The sequence below is a fragment of the Leopardus geoffroyi genome, chromosome A1, assembly GCF_018350155.1.
Source record: "Leopardus geoffroyi isolate Oge1 chromosome A1, O.geoffroyi_Oge1_pat1.0, whole genome shotgun sequence".
Lineage (NCBI taxonomy): Eukaryota > Metazoa > Chordata > Mammalia > Carnivora > Felidae > Leopardus > Leopardus geoffroyi.
The window spans coordinates 117,373,857-117,395,141 of record NC_059326.1 but is presented as its reverse complement, the minus strand read 5'-3'; the positions used below and the strand labels follow the sequence as shown (position 1 = coordinate 117,395,141).

Here is a 21,285-nt window from a genome sequence, read left to right as displayed (position 1 = left end):
TCCCCTGCTCTGTCTCTCTCTCTCAAAATAAATAGACATTAAAAAAATAGTTATAAAAAAGAAGGCCTTGAGGGTCACTTATTCAAAGTCATACTGTAGCGAGTGCCAGAGATGTAACCCAGAGAGTCTGACTCTAAACTTGTCTTTCCATATGTTGTACTGCCTTGGGAAATACCCATGCAGCCTGAAGATGTGGTTCTGCCACTCCTGGGGTTCTCCCTTATAAGGGCCTGAGCCACAATGGGGATGAGGGGTAGGAGGAGACTTTTGTGGGGGGAAGTGCTTATGAGGCAACATAAGGAGTCCTCTGACCTTGATATTTTGGATTCTCTTGTGTCCTCCTGAATACTTTACGCGTCCCCTCAGCTGTCCCAGGCTGGAGACCTCATCATGGAGGTTTATATAGAACAGCAGCTCCCAGACAACTGTGTTACCCTGAAGGTCAGTCCTAAGGGGACAGGTGGGGAGATGGGAGGATTGGGGGAAGCAGGGTCAGTGAACTGACCAGCATGGGTCCCCTGCTCTTGCCATGACCCCAGGTGTCTCCGACACTGACTGCTGAGGAGCTGACTAACCAGGTATTGGAGATGCGGGGGACAGATGCTGGGATGGACTTATGGGTGACGTTTGAAATTCGTGAGCACGGGGAACTTGGTGAGCATGACCATGTGTGTGTGGATGCACATGTGATGGGGGGAGATCAAAGTCACCAGTGTCTTCTTTTACCAAATATAGTGGACATTGTCCTCGTGCATGTGAGGGGACATTCTACACTGCTGACCACTCCCTCTTTCTCAATACTCTCTTCTCTCTTGGCTTTTGTGGACCTCACAAACCCTAGGTTTCCCTTCTGCATCAAAGAAGGCTTTTCTTCCTCCTTTGCCTAGATTCCAAATGTTGGAGGAACCCAGTATTCAACCTGGACCCTTTTCCTTTCTCTATCTACATTCTTCCTTGGATGCCTCATCCATTCCAGTGGCTTTAAGTGCCATTAAAAAGCTGACACCCAAATTTTTATTTCTGGCCCAGATCTTTCCTCTGAGCTCCAGACTCACATATTCAACTGTCTACTGCACACCTCCACTTGTACGTCTCATAAGCATCTCTAATTTAAAACGCGCAAGACTCAACTCAGTTTCCAGACCCCTTCACCTAACAAAAAGCCCCAGCTATTTCCCAGTTTTCCCTAACTCAGGTATCAAGGCTGGGAGTCTTCCCTTTCCTTCAACTTCACACCTAACCCAACCACCTAGTCTTGTTGATTCTATTACAATCTGTCACTTCTCTCCATCTCCACCATTACCACCACCCAAGATGAAGTCACTGCTATCTTTCTTCTCCCAACATTAACCACTAAAATGTAAAGCCCCAGAAAGGGAACAGCTGGCTAGTGTTCCCTTCTTGCCTCCCGATGATCCATTTTCCAGCAGTCAACACGCATTGCAAGCGTAAATCACGTCATGCCATTACCTTCCGATGGCTTTCCACTGGACTTAAAATTCAAATTCCTTATTATGGCCCACAATCCCTGAGCATCTGGACCTTGCTTATTTCTTGGACTTCATCTCACATAACTCATTCTCTGGGCTTCAGCCATGCTAGCTGTTCTTCAAACACATCTTTCTTGACTCAGGGCCTTTATTCCTGCATTTTGTCATGCCTACAATTTTCTTCCCCTGATCTTAGCATGGCTTGTTCTTCCCACCCCTTCTGGCTTCAGTCTCATCCTCAAATGCCCCCTTTTTGAAAGGCCTTGCCAGTTAAGTGTCTGACGTCAGCTCAAGTCATGATCTCATGGTTCATGAGTTCGAGCCCCTCATCGGGCTCTGTGCTGACAGCTTGGAGCCTGGAACCTGCTTCAGATTCTGTGTCTCCCTCTCTGCCCCTACCCCACTCATGCTCTGTCTCTATGTGTCTCTGAAAAAAAATAAGTAAATGTTAAAAAACATTTAAAAATTTGAATGGCCTTTCCTGGGCATTACCCTGTCCCAGTGGCTGCCCTCCTCTCTCTCAGCTTCTTATTGTTTCTTTCAAAGCACTAATTGTCTGCAATTCTTTGGTTGACTTAAGGCAGACTTAAGGTCTGCTCCCTCACTGTGCTGCGGGCTTTGTGTTTCGTGCTCATCACTGTATCCCCAGGGCCAGCACAGAGTCGGTGCTAAAATAAATACCTGTGGCTGGGTGGCGGATTGGATAAATGAATGTGACTGGTGGGAAAGGAGTTGGGGGCTCCAGGCTGTGGATGGATATTCTGGTTGATTTTCACTCCCACTTTACCCCTTCCTTAGAGCGGCCCCTGCACCCCAAGGAAAGGGTCCTAGAGCAGGCCCTTCAATGGTGCCAGCTCCCAGAGCCCTGCTCAGCCTCCTTGCTCTTGAGAAAAGTCTCCCTGGCCCAGGCCGGCTGCCTCTTCACAGGTGAACCTCCCTCTTCAGTCCAGCATCCCCATCCCCAGGCCTCTCTCCCAGGACCTTCCACCCAGCATTGCCCGTTTGTGCCCAGGTATCCGCCGCGAGAGCCCAAGGGTGGGTCTGTTGCGATGTAGGGAGGAGCCACCCCGCTTACTGGGAAACCGCTTCCAGGAGAGGTTCTTTCTGCTGCGTGGTCGCTGCTTGCTGCTGCTCAAGGAAAAGAAGGTGAGGGAGGCTGGCAGCCCTGTGGGAGGAGCTGTGACTACATCAAGCCTCTCACTCCACAAATCATGTGCTTATCAATCTCACTGCTGCCCTGGTCCTTTGACCTCTGTGACCCTGTGATTGCATAACCCCAGTGTTTCCATGACTTCTTGACCCAAATGACTGTGATCCTTCTCTCACCTTTTGACCTCACTGACTGCCCTCTTGTTCTCAGAGCTCTAAACCAGAACGAGAGTGGCCTTTGGAAGGTTCCAAGGTCTACCTGGGCATCCGAAAGAAGTTAAAGCCTCCAACACCGTGAGTGTCCTTCCCCAGCCCACATTTCTAGGGCCTTCCTGCCATCACCTTTCTGGCCTTTCTAATCACCCGTCTCTGTTCTCCTTTGCCTCCTAGGTGGGGCTTCACATTGATACTGGAGAAGATGCACCTGTGAGTACCTCCCAGCCTGGCTCTTCTCTAGCCTAGCCCTGCACCCTGTCCAACCCCTCCCTATCCTCCATCCCTAGAGCTACAATCCCTCCTCTCCAGCTCATTTCCCTCTGATCACCCCCAGCTACCTGTCCTGCAGTGATGAGGATGAGATGTGGGATTGGACCACCAGCATCCTCAAAGCCCAGGTGAGGGGAAGGAGAAAGCTGAGGGCTAGGTCGGAGGTCCCAGCTCTAGCCTTCAGTACCACCCATACCCATTGTGCCAATTCTTCAACTCTCTCCAGCACGATGACCAGCAGCCAGTGGTCTTACGACGCCATTCCTCCTCTGACCTCGCCCGTCAGAAGTTTGGCACCATGCCTTTGCTGCCCATCAGAGGGGATGACAGTGGGGCCACCCTCCTCTCTGCAAATCAGACCTTGGTGAGGTCCCCCAGCCTGCTCCAGTGCCCTCCTGATCCCTGCCTGTGTCCTTGCCACACTGCAGGAGGGGAGTGGTGTGCCTGTCATCCTAGTGCCCCCCCTCTGCCTTCTTTGTGTCCCCACTCCCCACCCTTGCCTCCTGTTGCCAGGCCTCACTGTGTCTCTGTGTCTCTCCCTCTCCTCACCCCCATCCCACCTGTGCCCAGCGGCGACTTCACAACCGGAGGACCCTGTCCATGTTCTTTGTGAGTACTGTGCCTGTCTCAGCTGTGTGCCCATCAGCTGTATGTTCCTCTGTGCTGCCTGAACCGGTGTACCCTCTCTATTTGTTCTGATGCAGGCCATCAGTGTGTGTGTGTGTGTGTGTGTGTGTGTGTGTGTGTGTGTGTATGAGAGAGAGACAGACAGACAGACAGGCAAACAGAGAGACAGAGAAGGAGACGGACAGTGTATAGTGAGGGACCAGAAGGAATCAGAAAAATAAAGGACGGTAGGATGTGACAAGGAAAAGGGAAGTGGTCATAAGATCTGAGAAAGAGAAGGAAAGTGGTTAAGTGAATGCATTTTGGAGTTAGACCTGGGCTGAAGCCCTAGTTCTTCCATTTACTCACTGTGTGATCTTGGGCAACTTACTTAATCCCTCTGTGCCTCAGTTCACTCACCTGCAGTGTAACCCATTGTACAGAGTTATTTTGGTACCATACATGCAAAGTATTTTGGAGCATCTGGCCCAGAAGAAGAGCTCAATAAATGTTAGTGATTAATAATGTAGTAACTCTAACTCCGTGCCTGCTTCATGCCACCTCATTCCCATCCAGCCAATGAAGTCAACCCAGGGGTCTGTGGAGGAGCAAGAGGAAATGGAGGAGCCTGTCTATGAGGAGCCAGTGTATGAGGAAGTGGGAGCCTTCCCTGAACTGACCAAGGACACCTCTACCTCCTTCTCCACCATGAGAGATCAGACAGCCAACCCTGAGACACCCCTCACCAGCCAGAGGTCCTTTGATCAACCCTTTTTCCCCAAGGCAGGTGCCCCAGGCCCAGAGGAAAGGCCACCAGAGCTCCCTCCAGGCCCCCCTTCAAAGAGCAGCTCCCAGGCACGTGGGTCCCTGGAGGAACAGCTGCTCCAAGAGCTTAACAGCCTCATCCTGAGGAAGGGAGAAACCACCATAGGCCTAGGCAGCCCCTCCCAGCCCTCCAGCCCTCAGTCCCCGAGCCCCAATGGCCTTGTGACACAGACACCTGGCTTCCCCACCCAACCTTCCTCTTCTAGTTCACCCTCCAGCCAGCCCCTCACATGACCCTAAGACCAGAAGTCTGAAGGGGTAGGTAACCAGAAGACCCAAGTTCTCACCATGGCAGACACTGCTGGGAGCCTCCTCTGCTCTGGATGGAAAGACTCTAAAATCCAGTGCGGTGCTATGGAAAGACCACAGGACTCAGGGCTCTGGACTCTCCTGCCCAGAGAGGGTCAGAATGTGGCCCTCACTGAACCTCCACTCATTATATGTACCATGATGTCACTGAAATAAGGAGAACAGTGAACATCAAACTGTTTCTTAGAGCAGTAAGCCCCACATATTTTTCCTCATCAAGGACAACTCCTTATATATTTGATATGTAGGTGTCCTGTGATACATTTTGGGTTTGAAAAGAATGGTTTTACTGCATTAAATAAAAAAAAGGATTTGGAAGCCAGAGAGCTGAATGATTTCCAAGTCTATCCTACCCCACCTCCTACATTTGGGAACTACACTGAAGACCTAGAGTCAGGAGATTGATTGGGGTTGAGAGTTGGGGTAAAGAGGAGCCAAAAAAGATGTGTCAATGTTAATAAACCTTGGAACCGAAGGCTACTGTTGCTTCATTCATTCATTCATTCATTCATTCAGCAAATATGTACTGAGCACCTAACTGGGTGTTAGGTATTCAGTGTGACCAGATGGGTCCTGCTTTTATGGAGCTTCCAGTGTAGAAGAATAGAAAACATTAAATACACAAACTAATTCAGTGATGTGAAGAAATTAAACCTAAAGTGATGTGTTTGTGGAGATGGCCCTTAGGCTGGGAGGATGGGGAAGGCCTCTGTGATGAGCTGAAACTTAAAGAAGCCAGATAGGGTGCCTGACTGGCTCAGTCAGTAGAGTACTTCAGATTAATCTCAGGGTTGTGAGTTCAAACCCATGCTGGGCATAGAGTGTACTTAACAAAACAAACAAACAAACAAACAAAACTAATGGGACTTGATTTGGTGGCACCTGGCTGGCTCAGTCAAAAAAGCCTGCAACTCTTGATCTCAGGGTCATGAGTGTGAGCCCCATGTTGGGTGTACAGATTGCTTAAATAATTAAAAAACTTAAAAAATAAAGAGATGCCTGGGTGGCTCAGTTGGTTAAGTGTCCAACTCTTGATTTTGGCTCAGGTCACAATCTCACAGTTGGTGAGTTCAAGCCCCACATAGGGCTCTGCTCTGACTGCACAGAGTTTGTTTGGGATATTTTCTCTCCCTCTTTCTCTGCCCCTCCCCTGTTCTCTCTCTCTCAAAATAAATAAAAAAACTTAAAAAAAATGTTTTTAATAAATAAAAAAGAAGCCAGACATGTGGAGTACTGGAAGAAGGAGCACTCCAGAAGGAGAGGGAAAGCAGCAGGCATGAAGGCTTTGCAATGGGAAGACTTGGCCTGCTGGGGAAACAGCAAGGAGGCTGGAGTTGCTGAAGCACAGTGAGTGGGGAGCCAGAGAAGTGTATGGCCCGAAAGGGGAAAGATTGGCAGGGGCCCAATAATGCACAGCCTTGCAGGCCATGCTAGGGTGTTTGGATTTTATTCTAAAGCAACTGAGAAGTTTTAAGGAAGAGAGTGATAGGATCTCATTTTCTTTTTTAAAAAAAGATAAATCACTGGCTATTTTGTGAACAATGGGTTATGGAGGGAGTTGGGGGTGGGGAGAGAGTGAAAGACCAGATTTTAGACAGAAAACTGATTATGGGGCTTGGACTAGGTTGGTGGTTTTGGGAATTGAAGGAAGGTGATCAATAAGAGATCTTTTAGAAATAGAACCTATAGAACTTGCTAACGGATGGAATGTGGTGGTATGAGAAAAGGGCAGACTGACTCTGGGTTTCAGACTTTCCTAACTGGATGGAAAGAGGTGCCCTTTGGTATTTTATCTGGGGAAGATAACTTGGGAAGGGTCAGGGAGAAGAAGCAGTTTTAAAGGTTTGAGGTATCTATTAGATATACAAGTGCTGGTGTCAGTGGTCTGTTGGAAATGTGAATTTGGGGCCACAGGACTGCAGTGCAGAACCTGAAAAGTAGGCCCTAACGGTGAGAGGGGCCTTCTGGGACGCAAGGCCCCACACCCATCTCCCCGCTTATATCCACTCACAAGTACCATTTAGCTTCCATTGGCCCCAGACACACCTGTTTTCCTCTGGGACTGGTTTCTTCCTGGCTCCAGGCAATTTTCTCACCACTCACGCGGGCTTTTCCAGTTCTCTGGGAATTTGGCAAAGGTCTGAGAACAGTCCTGTTTCCCTTGTCAAAATCATCTTTGCTCAGGCATCCAGTGACTCAGTTTCCCTGGTCACAAACTGAGTTCCTCCTTGCCACACGTCACCCTTCGCGCCATCACCGGAGATCTGCATATGTAAATGAATGATTAGAAATAATTAAGAGCTGAGTCAGTGGCTCCACTAGAAACAGAACCCAGGCGTCTTGACTCAGAAACTTAGAGTTTCCCTACCGCGCAGCAGACGCGGCGTCCACTCGGCGGCTCCGACCCTTTCCGGAGTTTTAGCAGTAGTAACAGAAGTTGATCCGGTTTCTTCTCGGCACCTTCGCGCTTCACAGCCCTGCGCGAAGTCGGACGAGGCGTGGGCGGGACGGGGGCGGAGCTGAGCCAGGTCCGGGGCGGGGCTTTGGCGTGGGCGGGGCTTCCTCGAGTTCCGGAGTCGAGTCGCTCGCCTTGGCCGGATCGGAGATGCAGCCGCCGCCCCGAAAAGTGAGCTTGGCCTGGGAATGGGGACTCCTGGTGGGCTGGCGGAATGGTGGGAGTTAAGGGGCTCCGGAACCGCAGTGGGGGACAAGGAGTTGTAAGGGTTCAGGGCCTAACCCAGAAGTAACCCAGGAAACAGCCCAGCCCCTCCCCGGTCCCGCCCCCTCACCGCTCCCTGCGCGGAGTGTTTTTTCCAGGTCTCAGGAGCTGGGGGTCTTCATCCTCTTCTTACCCTCACAGGTAAAGCCGGCTCAGGAGGTGAAGCTTCGCTTCCTGGAGCAGCTGAGCATCCTTCAGACCCGGCAGCAGAGGGAGGCAGATTTACTGGAGGACATCAGGTAGCTTCTGATCCCCTCCACGTACCCCCCCCCCCCCACCTTCGCCGTTGCGCGCCCCGCCTCTCCTCAAACCTACATCCGTCGGATCTGGGCCGGGGAGGGGAGGCAGAGGGTGAAGAGTTCTCCACCCTGCCCATTACTGGCCCTGACTTTCAGCCTCCCTCTCCAGATACCAGATAGGACTTATCCTTCTTCCCACCCCAACACACAGAAACACGCACGTACCCTCCCTGAAACCCCTTGACCCCATACCACTCCCTCCACCACACAATCAAGCTTAGAGCAGAATCTTACCTCCCTCTTCCAGATCTGTTGGAAGGCTGGAGGACAATGTATTCAGGCCCCCATCAGTCCTCATGTCTGAGCCCACTGATGGTTCTCCGGGGGGGGGGGGGGGGAGGGGGGAGGATCCTGCTGAGGCTCTGAACAATGAGCTGAGGTTGTTCTGGGTTGCAGCTGCCTGAGGTGATCTCAAGGACTCTCTCTTAAGTCTCATTTGCTCCTGGTATACTCACACTCTAGGCCTGGCTCCCCTCTTCCTCCTGCCCAGGCTGAGGAGAGGATTGAGGGTGGGAGAACAGGACTAAACTGTAACACCACCCTGCTCCATTTATCTCCACAGGTCCTACAGCAAGCAGAGGGCAGCCATTGAACGGGAGTATGGGCAGGTATGGAACTCCTTTCTCTGGACTTTGTCTTTTGTTCTAGCCTCCTTTAAACCACCAGCATTGTCTCTCCACACATTCTTCTGTTCTGGTCAAGAGCAAAGGCCTAAACAGAGGGGTGTCAAATCTTTCTTGTGCTACTTGTTGGCTGTGTGATCTTGGACAAAGTACTTAGCCTTTCTTGGCCTTGACATCTTTCTCTGTACAATGGAAATAATAATTGTACCTTCACATGGGGTTGTTGTAAGGATGGGATAGGTTAATGCATGTAAAGCACTTAGCAAAGTAAGTAGCACATAATATGCATCTGATGAATGGCGTTAGTATACTCTGATCCCATATTTTCCCAGTTGGTGAGAATCTTTGAGAGGTAACTGGGTCTATGATGACTTTCCCACCAGGCACTTCAGAAACTGGCTGGGCCATTCCTGAAGAGGGAAGGGCACCGGAGTGGGGAGATGGACAGCAGGTGGGTCCCATGGAGGTAGGGAGGTCAGGAGACCTAGAAGAGATGAGGAACTCAGTCTCAGGAATCTATGGGAATAAAGAGTCAGTGAGGGGGGAGGGCACGTGAGCTGTAGGTAGAGCTGACACAGCAGCCAGAGAGGAGCTGACCCAGCAAGGACACTGTGGGTGCGGGCAGAGGGCATGAGTGATCCTTGTGGCTGAGCTAATGGGCTGATCGATTGATAGGCTCCCAGACAAAGGGGATGGGAAAGCACTCTGTCTCTTATGGTGTTGGGGTTGGGGGGGGTCTCATGAAGCTTTGGAGTGCTCTCCTCCTCAACACAGACCTTCTATGGGGAGAAGCAGGATGGTGTTTGGTGCCTGGCGCTGCCTGCTGGATGCCACCGTGGCTGGGGGCCAAGCCCGGCTCCAGGCATCTGACCGATACCGTGACCTGGCAGGGGGCACAGGGCGGAGTGCCAAGGAGCAGGTGCTTAGGAAGGTATGTCTATGTGGATGGGATGAAGGAAGGGCTGGCTCAGGGCTGGGGTGATCCAGGTCAGGACTCTGTGTGTCCATGCCCCTAGGGAGCAGAGAACCTCCAGAGGGCACAAGCTGAGGTGCTGCAGTCTGTCCGGGAGCTGAGCCGAAGTCGGAAGCTGTATGGGCAGCGGGAACGTGTGTGGGCCTTGGCACAGGAGAAGGCGGCTGATGTCCAGGCTAGGTGGGGTCGTGTGGAGTTGGGAAGCCTGGCAGGAGGAGGGGATCCAAGGCACGACAGCCAGGCCTAAACTCGACTCCTCTTCCTTGCCTGCACAGACTGAACCGAAGTGACCATGGGCTCTTCCACACTCGAACCAGTCTCCAGAAACTCAGCACCAAGGTTTGGGGGATGTGGATATGAGGGAGGGCAGGAAGGAGGTGGGCAGAGTAGTCTCGTGGTTTGGAAACCAAGGGCATAAATCTGAGAGACTGGGACGAATCCAGGCTTCCCTACACCTTCAGTCCTTGACCTTGGTTAACCTGATCTCTCTGAATCTCATTTTCTTCATCTGTAACACGGAAATAGTGCATTTCTTTTTATTCCTTTACTGTGCATTTATTGAGGATTCTATGGAGTTCCTGCCTTCAGAGTCTGGTGAATGCCAGACAGATAGTAAATAAACAAATAATCAGACTAAGTGAAAACAAAACAAGGTGCTATGATAAAGGGTAAAGGGTAATTTAGAGAGAAAGCTTCTCTGAATACATGGCCTGTCAAGAAGGAGCCAGCCTTGCAAAGATCTAGGGGTGGAACATTCCAGGGAGAGGAAATGGTGAGTTCAGGGGCTTTGAGATGGCAATAGCTTTGTGGGCTTGAGGAACCAAAAGAAGACTAGTGTGGCTGGAGTACTGTGAGCAAGGGGACAAGTACTGTGCAAACAGGTCAGAGAGGTCGCAGGACCAGCTCACGTGAAACCTGGTAAACCACAGTAAGGAGCAGTTGGGATTTTATTTTAAATGAACCCAGACACCACCAGTGCATCTTGAGCATGAGTTGGGAGTGTACAAAAGTTTTAGTGTAGCACCAGGTGTATAGTAATCACTCAATAATGTGAGAATCCATTCTGGATATGGATTGGCCTTGGAAGGACCCCAAGGGTCTAGCGGTCCCTGTTGACATGTATTTTCTCTTCCCAGTTGTCTGCCCAATCAGCCCAGTACTCCCAGCAGCTGAGAGCAGCCCGCAACGAGTACCTGCTTAACCTGGTGGCCACCAATGCCCACCTTGACCACTACTACCAGGAGGAATTGCCAGCCCTGCTCAAGGCCAGTCCCAGCCCAGATACCCCTGCCTCTCAGCAGAGGGTGGCAGTGTGTGGGAGGGCCTGTCCTTTCTTCCCACCACCACCAGACTAGGTGGTGCTAGGGACCTAGCCTGCTTTGAGTGGGTAGAAGATAGATCCTCTGGTTCTGGTTCTAGTTCTAGCTGACTGCATGACATTGTGCAGAACACTTAACCCCTCTGAACCCCTCATCAGGGATAACTTCTGCTCTGCCTACTTTGTAGACTAATGGGGCTCAGAGGAGAGAATAGATGTGAAAATGCTTTTTAAACTGTTAAGGTCTATGCATACGTGAGGGCCTATTCTTAGAAGCAGTAATAATGTCTCATTCCTTCCCTCTTTCCAATTCCTCATGCCCATACCAATCTAAACCTGGGCAGAGAGCCTACTTTGCAGTAGATGCTGGGGGAAGGGTAGTGTCATTATCTCAGGGTTCTCTCTAGGCCCTGGTCAGCGAGCTCTTGGAACACTTGAGGGACCCCCTGACCTTGCTAAGCCGCACTGAGCTGGAAGCTGCAGAGATGGCCCTGGAGCATGCCCACCATGGAGCACAGGCAACCTCCCAGGTGAGGGCTGTGCCCTGTAAGACCTCCCCAGAGATCCTCTTTACCCTGCTCTTTCAGTACAGACCACCCACTGCATTATCTGCCTTCTTTCCTCCAAGAGGGGCTGGGGACAGGCTTAGAGAGGTAACCAGTGAGTGCCTACTTTGACCTTTTACAACCCCCCAGGTAAGCTGGGAGCAAGATTTGAAGCTTTTTCTTCAGGAGCCTGGAGTATTTTCCCCCACACCACCTCAGGAGTTTCAGCCTGCAGGGACTGATCAGGTGAGACCACTGTTCATTGGAACCAAACCACATGTAAAGGGGACTGTGGTTTAGGCCTCCTCCCTCATCATCCTTGTCCTGATAATGACTTGGTGACTGTTATGTGGCTTCAGAACTCTAGTTCACCCCCTTCCCACCAGGACACAAATAAACATATTTTATTCCACCTTTCCGGTCCTTGACTGCACTATCCTCATCGTTCTATCTCTATCCCTCAACTCAGATCCCATTTTGGGGACTCTCTGTGTCTCTGTGTCCACAGGAAGGCACACCTGTGTCTATATACATAGGTGTGTGCCCTCACCTCTTTGTCCCTGGAGGTCAGGACAGAAAGAAGAAAAAAGGAGGAGACTGTAGTGAAGGAGCAATATCAGGTCCTCCTCACAGCACCTGTTCATTGTTCATGCAGGTGTGTGCCTTGGAGCTGGAGGGGGACGCAGGAGGCATGGCTGGGGACAGTAGCCTGGAGAAAGAGGTTCAACGCTGGACGAGCCGAGCCGCCCGAGACTACAAGATCCAGAACCATGGGCATCGGGTGAGGGGGGGGGGTGCAGGTATCATGGGTGGGCAGGAAGAGCTGAGAGATGGGAACCCTGGAATCAATGGGAATGTCATAGGGCTGCAGGCAGGAGGGGAGGGAAAGGTATATTAAGCCAACAGTGTGGCACAGTAGTTAAGAGCACTGGTTTTGGAGTTAGACCCACCTGGGTTCAAATCCTGCTCTCTTGTTTCCTAGTTATGTAACCCAGAGTGAGGGAGTGACTTAACCAACCTCTCTGGACCTCAGTTTCCTTATTATTAGAGTGGGGTTAATAATAATAGCCACCTCATAGGGAAAATTAAATGACATAATACATGTGAAGCAAGTAGCAAAGTGCCATGTCCATAGTAAGTTGTCTCCCGTAGTATTTCTACCCACCCCTGTCCTCTGCCTTCCCAACCAGGTGCTGCAGCGGCTGGAGCAGAGGCGACAGCAGGCTCCAGAGCGGGAGGCTCCAGGCATAGAACAGCGGCTGCAGGAAGTGAGGGAGAGCATTCGGCGGGCACAGGTGAGATGTAGCCCTGTGGCTAGGGCCACTGAGATCCCATCCCCTTACACAACACTCTCCTCCACTCTCTCTGGATGGTGGGGAGTGGGTGGCAGGAGGTAGAAGGTGGACAAACTTGGGGAGGCTCCACCCACCTCCCAAAGGCAGCCCCAGCCATAGCCTTGATTGATCTCTCTTCCTAATGCCAGGTGAGCCAGGTGAAGGGGGCTGCTCGGCTGGCCCTGCTACAAGGAGCTGGCCTAGATGTGCAGCGCTGGCTGAAACCAGCCATGACCCAGGCCCAGGATGAGGTGGAGCAGGAGCGACGGCTCAGTGAGGCCCGACTGTCCCAGAGGGACCTGTCTCCTACGGTGAGCACCCTTCACTCCGTACTCATACACACCCAGGAAGGTAAAGGGTAGAACTCCCCAGTGGAGGGAAGACCCTGTAAAATGGGGATCATGACAGTACCTAAGTCAAAGAGGTTGTCGTGAGGCATGAATGAAATAAGTATAATTTTTTGCATAGTTTGTAGCATAGAGTGTCAGTGAACTTTTGTCATGAGTACAGTAAAACCTTGGTTTGCGAGCATAATTCGTTCCGGAAACGTGCTTGTAATCCAAAACACTTGTATATCAAAGTGAATTTCAAGAACCATTGGCTCAGTTGTGATCATGTGACATTCAGCATCACATAATACTCATATCGCAAGACATCGCTCATTTATCAAGTTAAAACATATTAGAAATATTTGCTCTTCGTGCAGAACACTCACAGAACAAGTTAATCACAATCTAAGGTTTTACTTGTATAGGATGGTGGTTATGAACTAAGCTCTAAGTACAGATTACAAGTGGTTCGAATACCAGCCACTCTACTTATTAGCTGTGTGACCTTAGAAAGTGACCTAACCTTTCTGAGCCTCAGTTTCCTCCCAAGTAAAACGAGGTTTTCAGTTATGCAAAATATCACTGGGTCGTTATGGAGATAAAATGAGGTGATATACATAAGATGTTTGGTGTTGTACCTGGCACGGAGTAAGCACTCAGGACTAATTCTGTGGTGGTTGTGTTACCCTGCTTGTGTTGATTTTGCTTTTGATACATGGTGAACAGATGGGGGGGGGGGTGCCACCTTGGGGAATGATCTGCCAGTGTTTTTTAAGAATAGAGTGGAGGAGTGGGAGATGAAATGGGTGCTTGAGAGTGTGGGGCCCCCCTATGATGTCTGTTGTCTGCCCCCTCCAGGCTGAGGATGCTGAGCTCTCGGACTTTGAGGAATGTGAGGAGACAGGGGAGCTCTTTGAGGAGCCTGCCCCCACAGCCTTGGCCACTAGGCCCCTTCCCTGCCCTGCACATGTGGTGTTTGGTTATCAGGTATCAGGTGGGCATGGGGGTGGTGACCTCCGACAGGTGGGGATGGGAGACAGCCAAGTCCTGAATCCTTCCTTGTGGGGCACAGGCAGGGCGTGAGGATGAGCTGACCATCACAGAGGGCGAGTGGCTGGAGGTCATAGAAGAGGGAGATGCTGATGAATGGGTCAAGGTGGGTATGGACCTTAGATCCTGATCCTGGTGGTGGGCAGGTGGGGAGGGTGCAGTGGGAAGGTCTTCTCTATGGCTTGCAAGGATCCAGCCAGACAAAGCTAGAAGCCTAAGGAGGAGGGCTAGGGCTATGGGCTGCTGAGGCAAGTCTGCTATCTGTTCACATTGCTGGGTGAACAGGCTCGAAACCAGCACGGCGAGGTAGGCTTTGTCCCTGAGCGGTATCTCAACTTCCCGGACCTCTCCTTCCCTGAGAGTGGCCATGACAGCGACAACCCCTCAGGGGCAGAGCCCACAGGTGAGAATGGGAAATTCTGGGTCTGGGGAGCGAGTGTTTGTGGCCCTGGGATATCATAGTCCTGGGGGCACTACCGTCCCATCAACTCCCCTCAGCATCTCTCCTGGGCTTCTGCAGCTTTCCTGGCCCGTGCCCTATACAGCTACACGGGACAGAGTGCAGAGGAGCTGAGCTTCCCCGAGGGGGCACTTATCCGCCTGCTGCCCAGGGCCCAGGATGGAGTGGATGACGGCTTCTGGAGGGGAGAATTTGGGGGCCATGTTGGGGTCTTCCCCTCCCTGCTAGTGGAGGAGCTTCTTGGCCCCCCAGGGCCCCATGAACTCTCAGACCCTGAACAGGTGAGGCTTTCTTCTCCCTGGATTCCCAGACACCTCTGGGTTGACCCTCCCACTCCAGTGAGGCCCCATATTCATCTTAATGCCCCCTCCCTTCTCCGGGTTTACCTCCTATTGTGGCTTGGGTCTCCCAAAGGAGTTTGGCTGGGCAGACAAGAAGGAAGCCTAAACTGTCTTCATTAGAGTTTGATAGTCTTACTTCAGTGCTAGGTACATCTGAGTTCATTCCTACTGCATTACCTTGGGCAGTGATATAACCTCTGTGCTTTTGTCTTCACATATAAAACAGGGTAATAATACCTGTGTCAGCAGCCCACCTGTCATGATTAGAGATAATGGAGGTAAAGCCCCTAGCACAGTGACCCACAGGAGGTTCTTTAATATATGGTACCTGTTGTTACAAGGAAAAGCCTTGGCGTGGTAGTCAGGAGACCAGTTCTAGTCGGGACTTGACCACTAACTGGCTCCATGCTTTTGGATAGATAGCTTAATCTGAGTCTCACCTCTAACATAGAAAACATAAAAATCCCTACTTCATGGGATGGTGGTGAGGAATGAATTAATTAGTGTATATGAAGTGTCAGCAGAGTGTCTGGGATATAGTTAAGTGTCAGTACATATTGGTTATTGAAGTGTATTATCAGCTAAGCCCCCACCTGGATATAAGCATTTGGTGGCTCTCCAAATTGAGAAGTGATGGGACAGGCATTGAAGACAAGGTGAGAGAAAAAGTTAATGAAACTTTCCCATATGCCAGGAATAACTCTGTGTGTCCCTTCTTCCCAGATGCTGCCATCCCCTTCTCCTCCCAGCTTCTCACCTCCTGTGCCCACCTGTGCCTTGGATGGAGCCCCTGCACCTGTGCTGCCTGTGGGTGAGTAGAGGGCATTGGAGGCCCTGGGAGTGGAAGAGGCAGGAAGAAGGAGCAAGGTTATACTTGTCTCCTCTGCCTGCCCTCAGGAACCTCCTCCCTCAGGCTCACAGAAGCATGATGGGGAGGAGAACTTGGGCTTTGGAGGCAGGTGCATTGTTCAGACTTTGCCTGTGACTTGCCAATGTGTGGTTTCAGGAGTGATGTGTAACCTGCCTGGGCCTTTACAGAGTGAGGAGAAAGGTCCCTACTTCACTGAGTTCTTGTGAGAGATAGAAAGATGGGCCTAGCATTGTGCCTGGCACATAACACTCATGCACTTAGTAGCTGTTTTCTTATGATTATTATTTGACAAATTAGCCAGCTTCTCCCAGTGTTTTCCCAGTATGCATTCTCTGCCTCTAATGTTCTTGAATCCTACAAACGTCTTAGTGTGTATCATCATTTTCTTTCTTGGAATGTCTACCTTTTCTAAAACCTTCTGGCACTTCTATTTTCTTCATGGAGCTTCCCTCCTTGATTCCAGAGATCCCTGTGAGCATATTCTGTACCTCCTATACCTGTAGTTCACTTGGAATGATTTAGCACTTATTCATTTTGTTTGTTGGTTTTTCACTCTTAGGTTCCTGGCATGGCCATTGGGAGTGGGAGTGCTGTGAATTCCATCTTCCCCTCTCTGGTACCTTGCACAGGGCTGATTATACAGCAGGTGCCAAATAAATGTTGAGGATGGATGTAATGATGCATTTTATGGCTCAGATTAGTGACTATTCATTAATGCAACAAATACTTAGAGAGTACCACTGTCATAAATGCTGGAGATGCAGCAGTGAACAAAATAAAGCCTGAAGACTGACTTGTGGTTCTTGTTTGCAGACCAAGACCTGGAATGTCCTGGACCCCTGGACATGATGGCACCTCGACTCAGGCCGGTAAGGGCCCCTCCCCTGGAGGAGATTGTGTCATTCCAACTTGTCCTGTTTTGTCTAGGGGTTTGAGGAAATGGACAGGGATATCCCCAACGGACGCTTCTGGAGCACTGATTGTGTGTTCCCTACAGATGCGTCCACCACCTCCCCCACCAGCTAAAGCCCCGGATCCTGGCCACCCAGATCCTCTCACCTGAAGCCAGGGGACTGCTGTCCCCCAGTGATGCTGCTGTCCCTATTTCCATGATGTCAGAGACCACCCCCTCAATGATCTGAAGTGACCAAGCCAAAAGCTGGAGTCTCCCCCATCTCTACTCTCACCTCCAGGAATAGAAACTTTTCTTCTCCCCCTTTCTGGGGTTGGAACTCACTCCCCCCCCCCCCCCGATTGTCCTCCTGTTATTTCTAGGGCTGGAACTCCCCTTTTTTCTTCTGCCACCACCCCATCTCTAAGTGGGTTAAATATCTAGAAATCTCTGGGGCTGGAACCAGTTCTCCAAAATCTTGAGTGGCTCCAGCCCATCTGTGTCTCCACCCTGGCTCTGTGACCCACCCCACTCCGGATGCCATGGCCACTGGGTTTGGGGGCTGGAACAGGGGCAAGCCTGTCAAAAGGAGCTGGAGCCAGTATGCAAAACAGCTGTAATGGTCTGAGCGGATTTATTGACAGTGAATAAAGGGCACTAAGCCCAAGCCAGGGCCTGGGCCTCTTGTGCCAAGAGGGCAGGGGGCCTATGGTGCTATTGCTTTAGGGGCCCACCAAGGGCAGGGGCCTGCTCCCAGCTGCCACGCTCTAGCAAATGGAGCGAGGTGATGGGGAAGGGGTCAGGCGGCCTGTTGGCAGGCAGGGGAAGTGAAAGAGACTGAGGGATGGGGGTGGGGAGACTTCTCCCGAGGTCCCCCAGACTGAGACCATGCAACTCCAGGTGGAAGTAGAGCTGGTTCCTCAGCTGAGGGCAGTGCTGTCCAGTGGAAAGGAGGGCCTTCATGCCCACCCACCCCCGGCCCTGCCAGCCGGTAGTCCATCAGTACATTGAAGAAGGAGGCTTGGAGGAGAGGAAGGGTAACAGTGTTGCTTCCTATTCAAGCTGTGTCTCAGCTTTTACCCAGGGGCTACAGGACCTTCCCTACCTCCTGGGGTACATGCCCACTCCCCACCACTAAACCAAAGAATGTGTAGCAAAGGCCAACCCTGGGAGTGCAGAGAGCCAATGGGCTTAGGTAGTTTAAGTAGAGAGTGGGAGGATGAGATTATCTGACTTGGGGCCCAGGCAGACTCACCTCACACACCCCCTGCTCCTCGTGGTGCAGACACCTGTGAGAGAGAAGTGGTCAACAATGGGAGAACAGGATGTGGGTCATATCAGGGCCACCTCCCCTTCAATCCAGGGTAGGAGGCAATAAGAGCTGAGCCCACCATAGCCCTGCCCATGTCTTCATACCTGGTGATCTGTGGTGTCCAGTTTGCTTGGCTGTCCAATTGCCTCTCGACTGGCCAGTCCTGGGCTTGGGCCCTTCCCTCCAGCCCCTAGCACTGACTCTGCAGAGGCTCTAGGGTTGCCCTCAAGTGTACAAGGGACTAAGCTACTGTCCCTGAGTCCTCCATTCTGCACCAAGGGACTGGCGAGGGCCAGGGGCTGTGGCCTCTCAGGGGGCAGGCTCTCAATGGCAGGTGTCCCTGCCCTGGGATGCCCTCCCCCAGACCCCTGACTACCCCCTATGTCCTGCCCTCCACCAGACCCCCAGCTCCTGTCTGTGGGAGAGCCATCACGATGCTCATGTAGTCCATAGCGCTTCTCTATGTGTGTCACCCGGAACCTGGGAAGGGAGAGAACACTGGGGCTTAGGACCATAACTCAGAGGCTGCTCAGCTTCCCTTTAGCCAGGGACATCTGGGTTTCATGGCCACTTCCTTCTGGCCTAGGGCAGGGGAGACCTCCCCCAGATGGTGGGGCATACTGTGTAGCCTGACTCCTGCTGTAGTTCACAGTCTAGGAGAACAGAGCTGGGGACCACCTTTGGAATGAGGTCCCTGATCATTGGGGCTCCCACCTCAAACTCCCTTTCCCTGGGGCTTTCTATCCCCACCTGCCCACAGAGAACACAGTGGTCTCCCCAGGCCGGGGGCGGCTCTTTCCTTCCTTGGAGCGTCCCTGACGGACAAGTGGGGGCCTCTTGTTGCGGCTACAGTGGATGCAAGGGGCAGCAGACCCCAGATGCACTGTGTGATGATGGGAGGGTGTTCCATCCTGCAGGCTGGAGGTAGCATCCACGCTGGACAATAGGGAAGAGGGGAGCAGGAGTGACATTATCATTTCCTTTCCTGTTCCATTTGCTCCTGTCCTTTTCGCTTCTTAAAACATCAGATGCCTCACCTTCCCCAGGCCCCAACACTATGGTATTTATCTAATAAACGCAATATTAAGACGTTAGTGATCATGTGTTCTCCCTCCCAGGGTTGTTTGCTGAAAGCGGGCAATGTTAAACCCAAAAGAGTGGCACAAGGGATAAAAGTTAGGCTTGATGACATCCAGATGGAAGTATAATTTGAAGGAACTCAGATTCCTACAAAACTTCTTTCTTCCTATAGGTTAGCCACCTTTGCGTTCCCCCCACCCCAAACATGCGAAGACACTGGGAAAGGATTGTGCTGGAGGAGAGGGTACTCTCCAAGGCAAGCTAAGTCATGCTGGCCCTTGTTTCCAGCTCACCTGGACAGCTGCACTGTCCCTTCTCCTTCACTGTCCCCCAGCATCTCCTTCAAGGCCTCAGCATTGGCTGAGAGGAGAAGGAAAAGAGGGAGTCAGTGGAGGTGGAGGTCAGGGCAAGAGAAAATTGAGTGGGGACTGGGTGGGGGGGTGGGTTGCGGGGCAGAGAGAGCAAAGGGCCAGACTACACCCACCTTCATTTTGGATGATGCAGCGAACAATCCTCTCTACTGTGTCCTCATTCATGTCATCGTCCTCAGCTGAAGCATGAGAGGTTGGCAAGGAAGCAGGAAATGAGTCAGCTTTGCGTGGACATTACCTGGTGGCTTCTGTGGCTTATTGCTCAAGATCTATCCTTTTGTTTGCCATCATGCTGCATGTTAGCATTTCAGGGGTCAGGGCAGTAAAGATGGGAAAGGTAGGTGGGAGCCCAAGACTACCAACAGTGAGCCCTTCCCACCCATCCTGCCTTTTCTAGCCTTGCTTTCAGGATGGTGTCATCCCACTTGCAGACTCAAGAAAGCATCATTAAGCCTCCCTGAAGGCATGGTAAGGGTTTGGCCTGGGTCTCTTGGCCAGGAAGGCAGAAAGAGGTGTGGGGTGAAGGGTATGGGAGAAAGGTGACTGAGCCAGGTTCTAGGCTCCTCACTCACGGGGCTGGAGCTGGGCATCGTCAGGCTCCGAGCCCCTCGACGTGCGGCAGCGGTAGCCCTTCTTCTTGAGCACGTGGCAGATCATGAAGCCTACGAGGCCCATGAGGAAGAAGACCAGCACAAGCAGGAAGAGCATGTACAGCCCATGTTGGGGCGGTTCCAGGTCAGGCTGTGGTTCCGACATGAGGCCCTGGGGGGCGAGCGCGGGCCAGGGCGCCTCCTGGGGTTAGGGGGCTGCAGCTAGGGACTGGGGGAGGGATAGGAATTCGGTCCTCAGGATCCGAAACTGACAAGCCTGGGAGGTCCGGCCCCACCCCCCTACCCAACCAAGGAGCTGTCCGTGTCAGGGGTGCTGGTCCGGGGCCGGGGTGCCAGACGGCGGATGCGCAAGCCCTCTTCCGCGACCCTGATCCTGCTTCCCCGACGCCCAGAGCGTTCCCCTTTCCAGCTTGTCCTGCGCTTCCGTCCCTCCCAAGGACACTGCAGAGCGAGATGGGACGGAATTCTCAGGCGGTCGGCTTAAGAATCGCGCCTGAGTCAGCGTCCGCACCTCCTCCGCGCTGGCCTGAGCCAGGCCTCTGCAGCCCCCTCCCCTGCGGGTATTCCGCACAATGCCACCCCTTTGGGTTCCTCCCATCCAGGCCACCTGGCCCACTCGGTACCGGTGGTTTGGTTCTGGCTCCGGCTCCAGCTCGGGTTCCTGCTCCAGGGGCGTCCTAGTCCGGCTCAGGGCCCCCGACGCCCTCCCGGCGCTCATCCCTTGCTTCCTCCCCCTCCCCCCTTCGCCGCCTCACGGGCTCCGGGCTGCGGCTGCAGATACCGGTGCCGCGGCAGGCGGGGGGAGGGAAGGATGAAGAGGGATGCGGGCTGGTTGGGAGCGTCGGCAGGCTTCGGACAACTCCGACTGTGGGAAGGGGAAGGAGATGGGGGTGGGGGCGCTGCCGCAGCCTCCCTAGGTTCCCAAATGCCTTCGCCAGTCGCCAGCCCAGGACCAGGGGGCGGAGCGCAGGTGTGCGGGGCGGAGAGCTAGAGCCTTGCGCGCTTGTGAGCGCAAGTGTGGTGCGCGCGTGACTGCGCCGTCCCCCCTCCGCGGGGGGAGTGTGCGGCGCCGAGCCTGGGTCCGGGCGGGGAGCACAGGCAGTCAGACGAGAGTGCTCTTCACGGGTCTATCCCGCACGCCGGGCGCGGCTCCGGCCCTCAGATGCCTCAGCCGAGTGGATAGTCAGGAATCTTCCCAGTGGGCCGGGGAAAGCTGGCTTTCTCCACCCAAGAGGGACAGCGTGGCTGGTTCTCCGGAGTCTCCTAGACTGGTGACCACGGCCTGAGCCCCG

The 21,285-nt window shown here is 52.5% G+C and overlaps 3 protein-coding genes and 1 long non-coding RNA gene across 15 annotated transcripts in view; 2 read left to right on the top strand and 2 right to left on the bottom strand.

The window, feature by feature from the left end:
• Nucleotides 1-5,337, top strand: part of ARAP3 (ArfGAP with RhoGAP domain, ankyrin repeat and PH domain 3) — a 25,486-nt gene extending 20,149 nt beyond the window's left edge. For 5 of the 6 annotated variants that reach the window (XM_045491620.1, XM_045491611.1, XM_045491637.1 and 2 more), the window contains 10 exons: nt 367-441; nt 540-654; nt 2,289-2,417; nt 2,503-2,636; nt 2,851-2,933; nt 3,030-3,065; nt 3,190-3,253; nt 3,352-3,489; nt 3,696-3,734; nt 4,308-5,337. In XM_045491620.1, the coding sequence (XP_045347576.1) occupies nt 367-441; nt 540-654; nt 2,289-2,417; nt 2,503-2,636; nt 2,851-2,933; nt 3,030-3,065; nt 3,190-3,253; nt 3,352-3,489; nt 3,696-3,734; nt 4,308-4,790 (1,296 nt within the window). In that variant the 3' untranslated portion in view covers nt 4,791-5,337. The remainder of the gene's footprint in view (nt 1-366; nt 442-539; nt 655-2,288; nt 2,418-2,502; nt 2,637-2,850; nt 2,934-3,029; nt 3,066-3,189; nt 3,254-3,351; nt 3,490-3,695; nt 3,735-4,307) is intronic. The other variant, XM_045491626.1, reaches the window with a different exon arrangement.
• The window catches only part of LOC123605234, an 8,371-nt gene extending 889 nt beyond the window's left edge, over nt 1-7,482 (bottom strand). The window contains exons 1-2 of the long non-coding RNA XR_006715671.1: nt 7,234-7,482; nt 6,912-7,129 (exon numbers count right to left, since the gene is read on the bottom strand). This is a non-coding gene — a long non-coding RNA (uncharacterized LOC123605234). The remainder of the gene's footprint in view (nt 1-6,911; nt 7,130-7,233) is intronic.
• Nucleotides 7,381-19,291, top strand: FCHSD1 (FCH and double SH3 domains 1). 5 transcript variants are annotated; one of them, XM_045491696.1, is made up of 20 exons: nt 7,381-7,491; nt 7,726-7,823; nt 8,446-8,491; nt 8,890-8,957; nt 9,302-9,437; nt 9,523-9,659; nt 9,755-9,818; nt 10,616-10,744; nt 11,205-11,327; nt 11,493-11,588; nt 11,998-12,123; nt 12,533-12,637; nt 12,826-12,987; nt 13,864-13,992; nt 14,078-14,161; nt 14,341-14,458; nt 14,576-14,796; nt 15,580-15,667; nt 16,541-16,596; nt 19,184-19,291. In XM_045491696.1, exons 1-20 carry the CDS (start codon nt 7,471-7,473, stop codon nt 19,274-19,276), a joined length of 2,100 nt encoding a protein of 699 aa, XP_045347652.1. In that variant the 5' UTR covers nt 7,381-7,470; the 3' UTR covers nt 19,277-19,291. The 5 variants fall into 5 exon arrangements, with proteins under 5 accessions (XP_045347652.1, XP_045347643.1, XP_045347671.1 ...); XM_045491687.1 differs by having other exon boundaries at nt 9,281-9,437; XM_045491715.1 differs by lacking the exon at nt 19,184-19,291 and adding an exon at nt 16,725-19,025.
• RELL2 (RELT like 2) lies at nt 8,972-21,094 on the bottom strand. 3 transcript variants are annotated; one of them, XM_045491798.1, is made up of 8 exons: nt 20,617-21,094; nt 19,955-20,434; nt 19,496-19,561; nt 19,305-19,371; nt 18,682-18,867; nt 18,036-18,411; nt 17,875-17,908; nt 8,972-8,990 (listed from the first exon to the last, which is right to left on the bottom strand). In XM_045491798.1, exons 2-7 carry the CDS (start codon nt 20,136-20,138, stop codon nt 17,876-17,878), a joined length of 912 nt encoding a protein of 303 aa, XP_045347754.1. In that variant the 5' UTR covers nt 20,139-20,434; nt 20,617-21,094; the 3' UTR covers nt 8,972-8,990; nt 17,875. The 3 variants fall into 3 exon arrangements, with proteins under 3 accessions (XP_045347754.1, XP_045347740.1, XP_045347749.1); XM_045491784.1 differs by lacking the exon at nt 8,972-8,990 and adding an exon at nt 17,237-17,639 and having other exon boundaries at nt 20,617-21,010; XM_045491793.1 differs by lacking the exon at nt 8,972-8,990 and adding an exon at nt 17,237-17,639 and having other exon boundaries at nt 19,955-20,201; nt 20,617-21,010.
• Nucleotides 21,095-21,285: the final 191 nt, after the last annotated feature.

Coding starts and splice junctions, on each gene's coding strand:
- FCHSD1 (XM_045491687.1), top strand. CDS start 7,471: ATGCAGCCGCCGCCCCGAAAA. Junction 12,124..12,532: donor TCCAGAACCATGGGCATCGG/GTGAGGGGGGGG, acceptor CTTCCCAACCAG/GTGCTGCAGCGGCTGGAGCA. Junction 16,597..19,183: donor TGGCACCTCGACTCAGGCCG/GTAAGGGCCCCT, acceptor TTCTTCCTATAG/GTTAGCCACCTTTGCGTTCC.
- RELL2 (XM_045491798.1), bottom strand. CDS start 20,138: ATGTCGGAACCACAGCCTGACCTGGAACCGCCCCAACATGGGCTGTAC. Junction 18,868..19,304: donor GGGACAGTGCAGCTGTCCAG/GTGAGCTGGAAA, acceptor CCTATTGTCCAG/CGTGGATGCTACCTCCAGCC. Junction 17,909..18,035: donor TGGACACCACAGATCACCAG/GTATGAAGACAT, acceptor TCTCTCTCACAG/GTGTCTGCACCACGAGGAGC.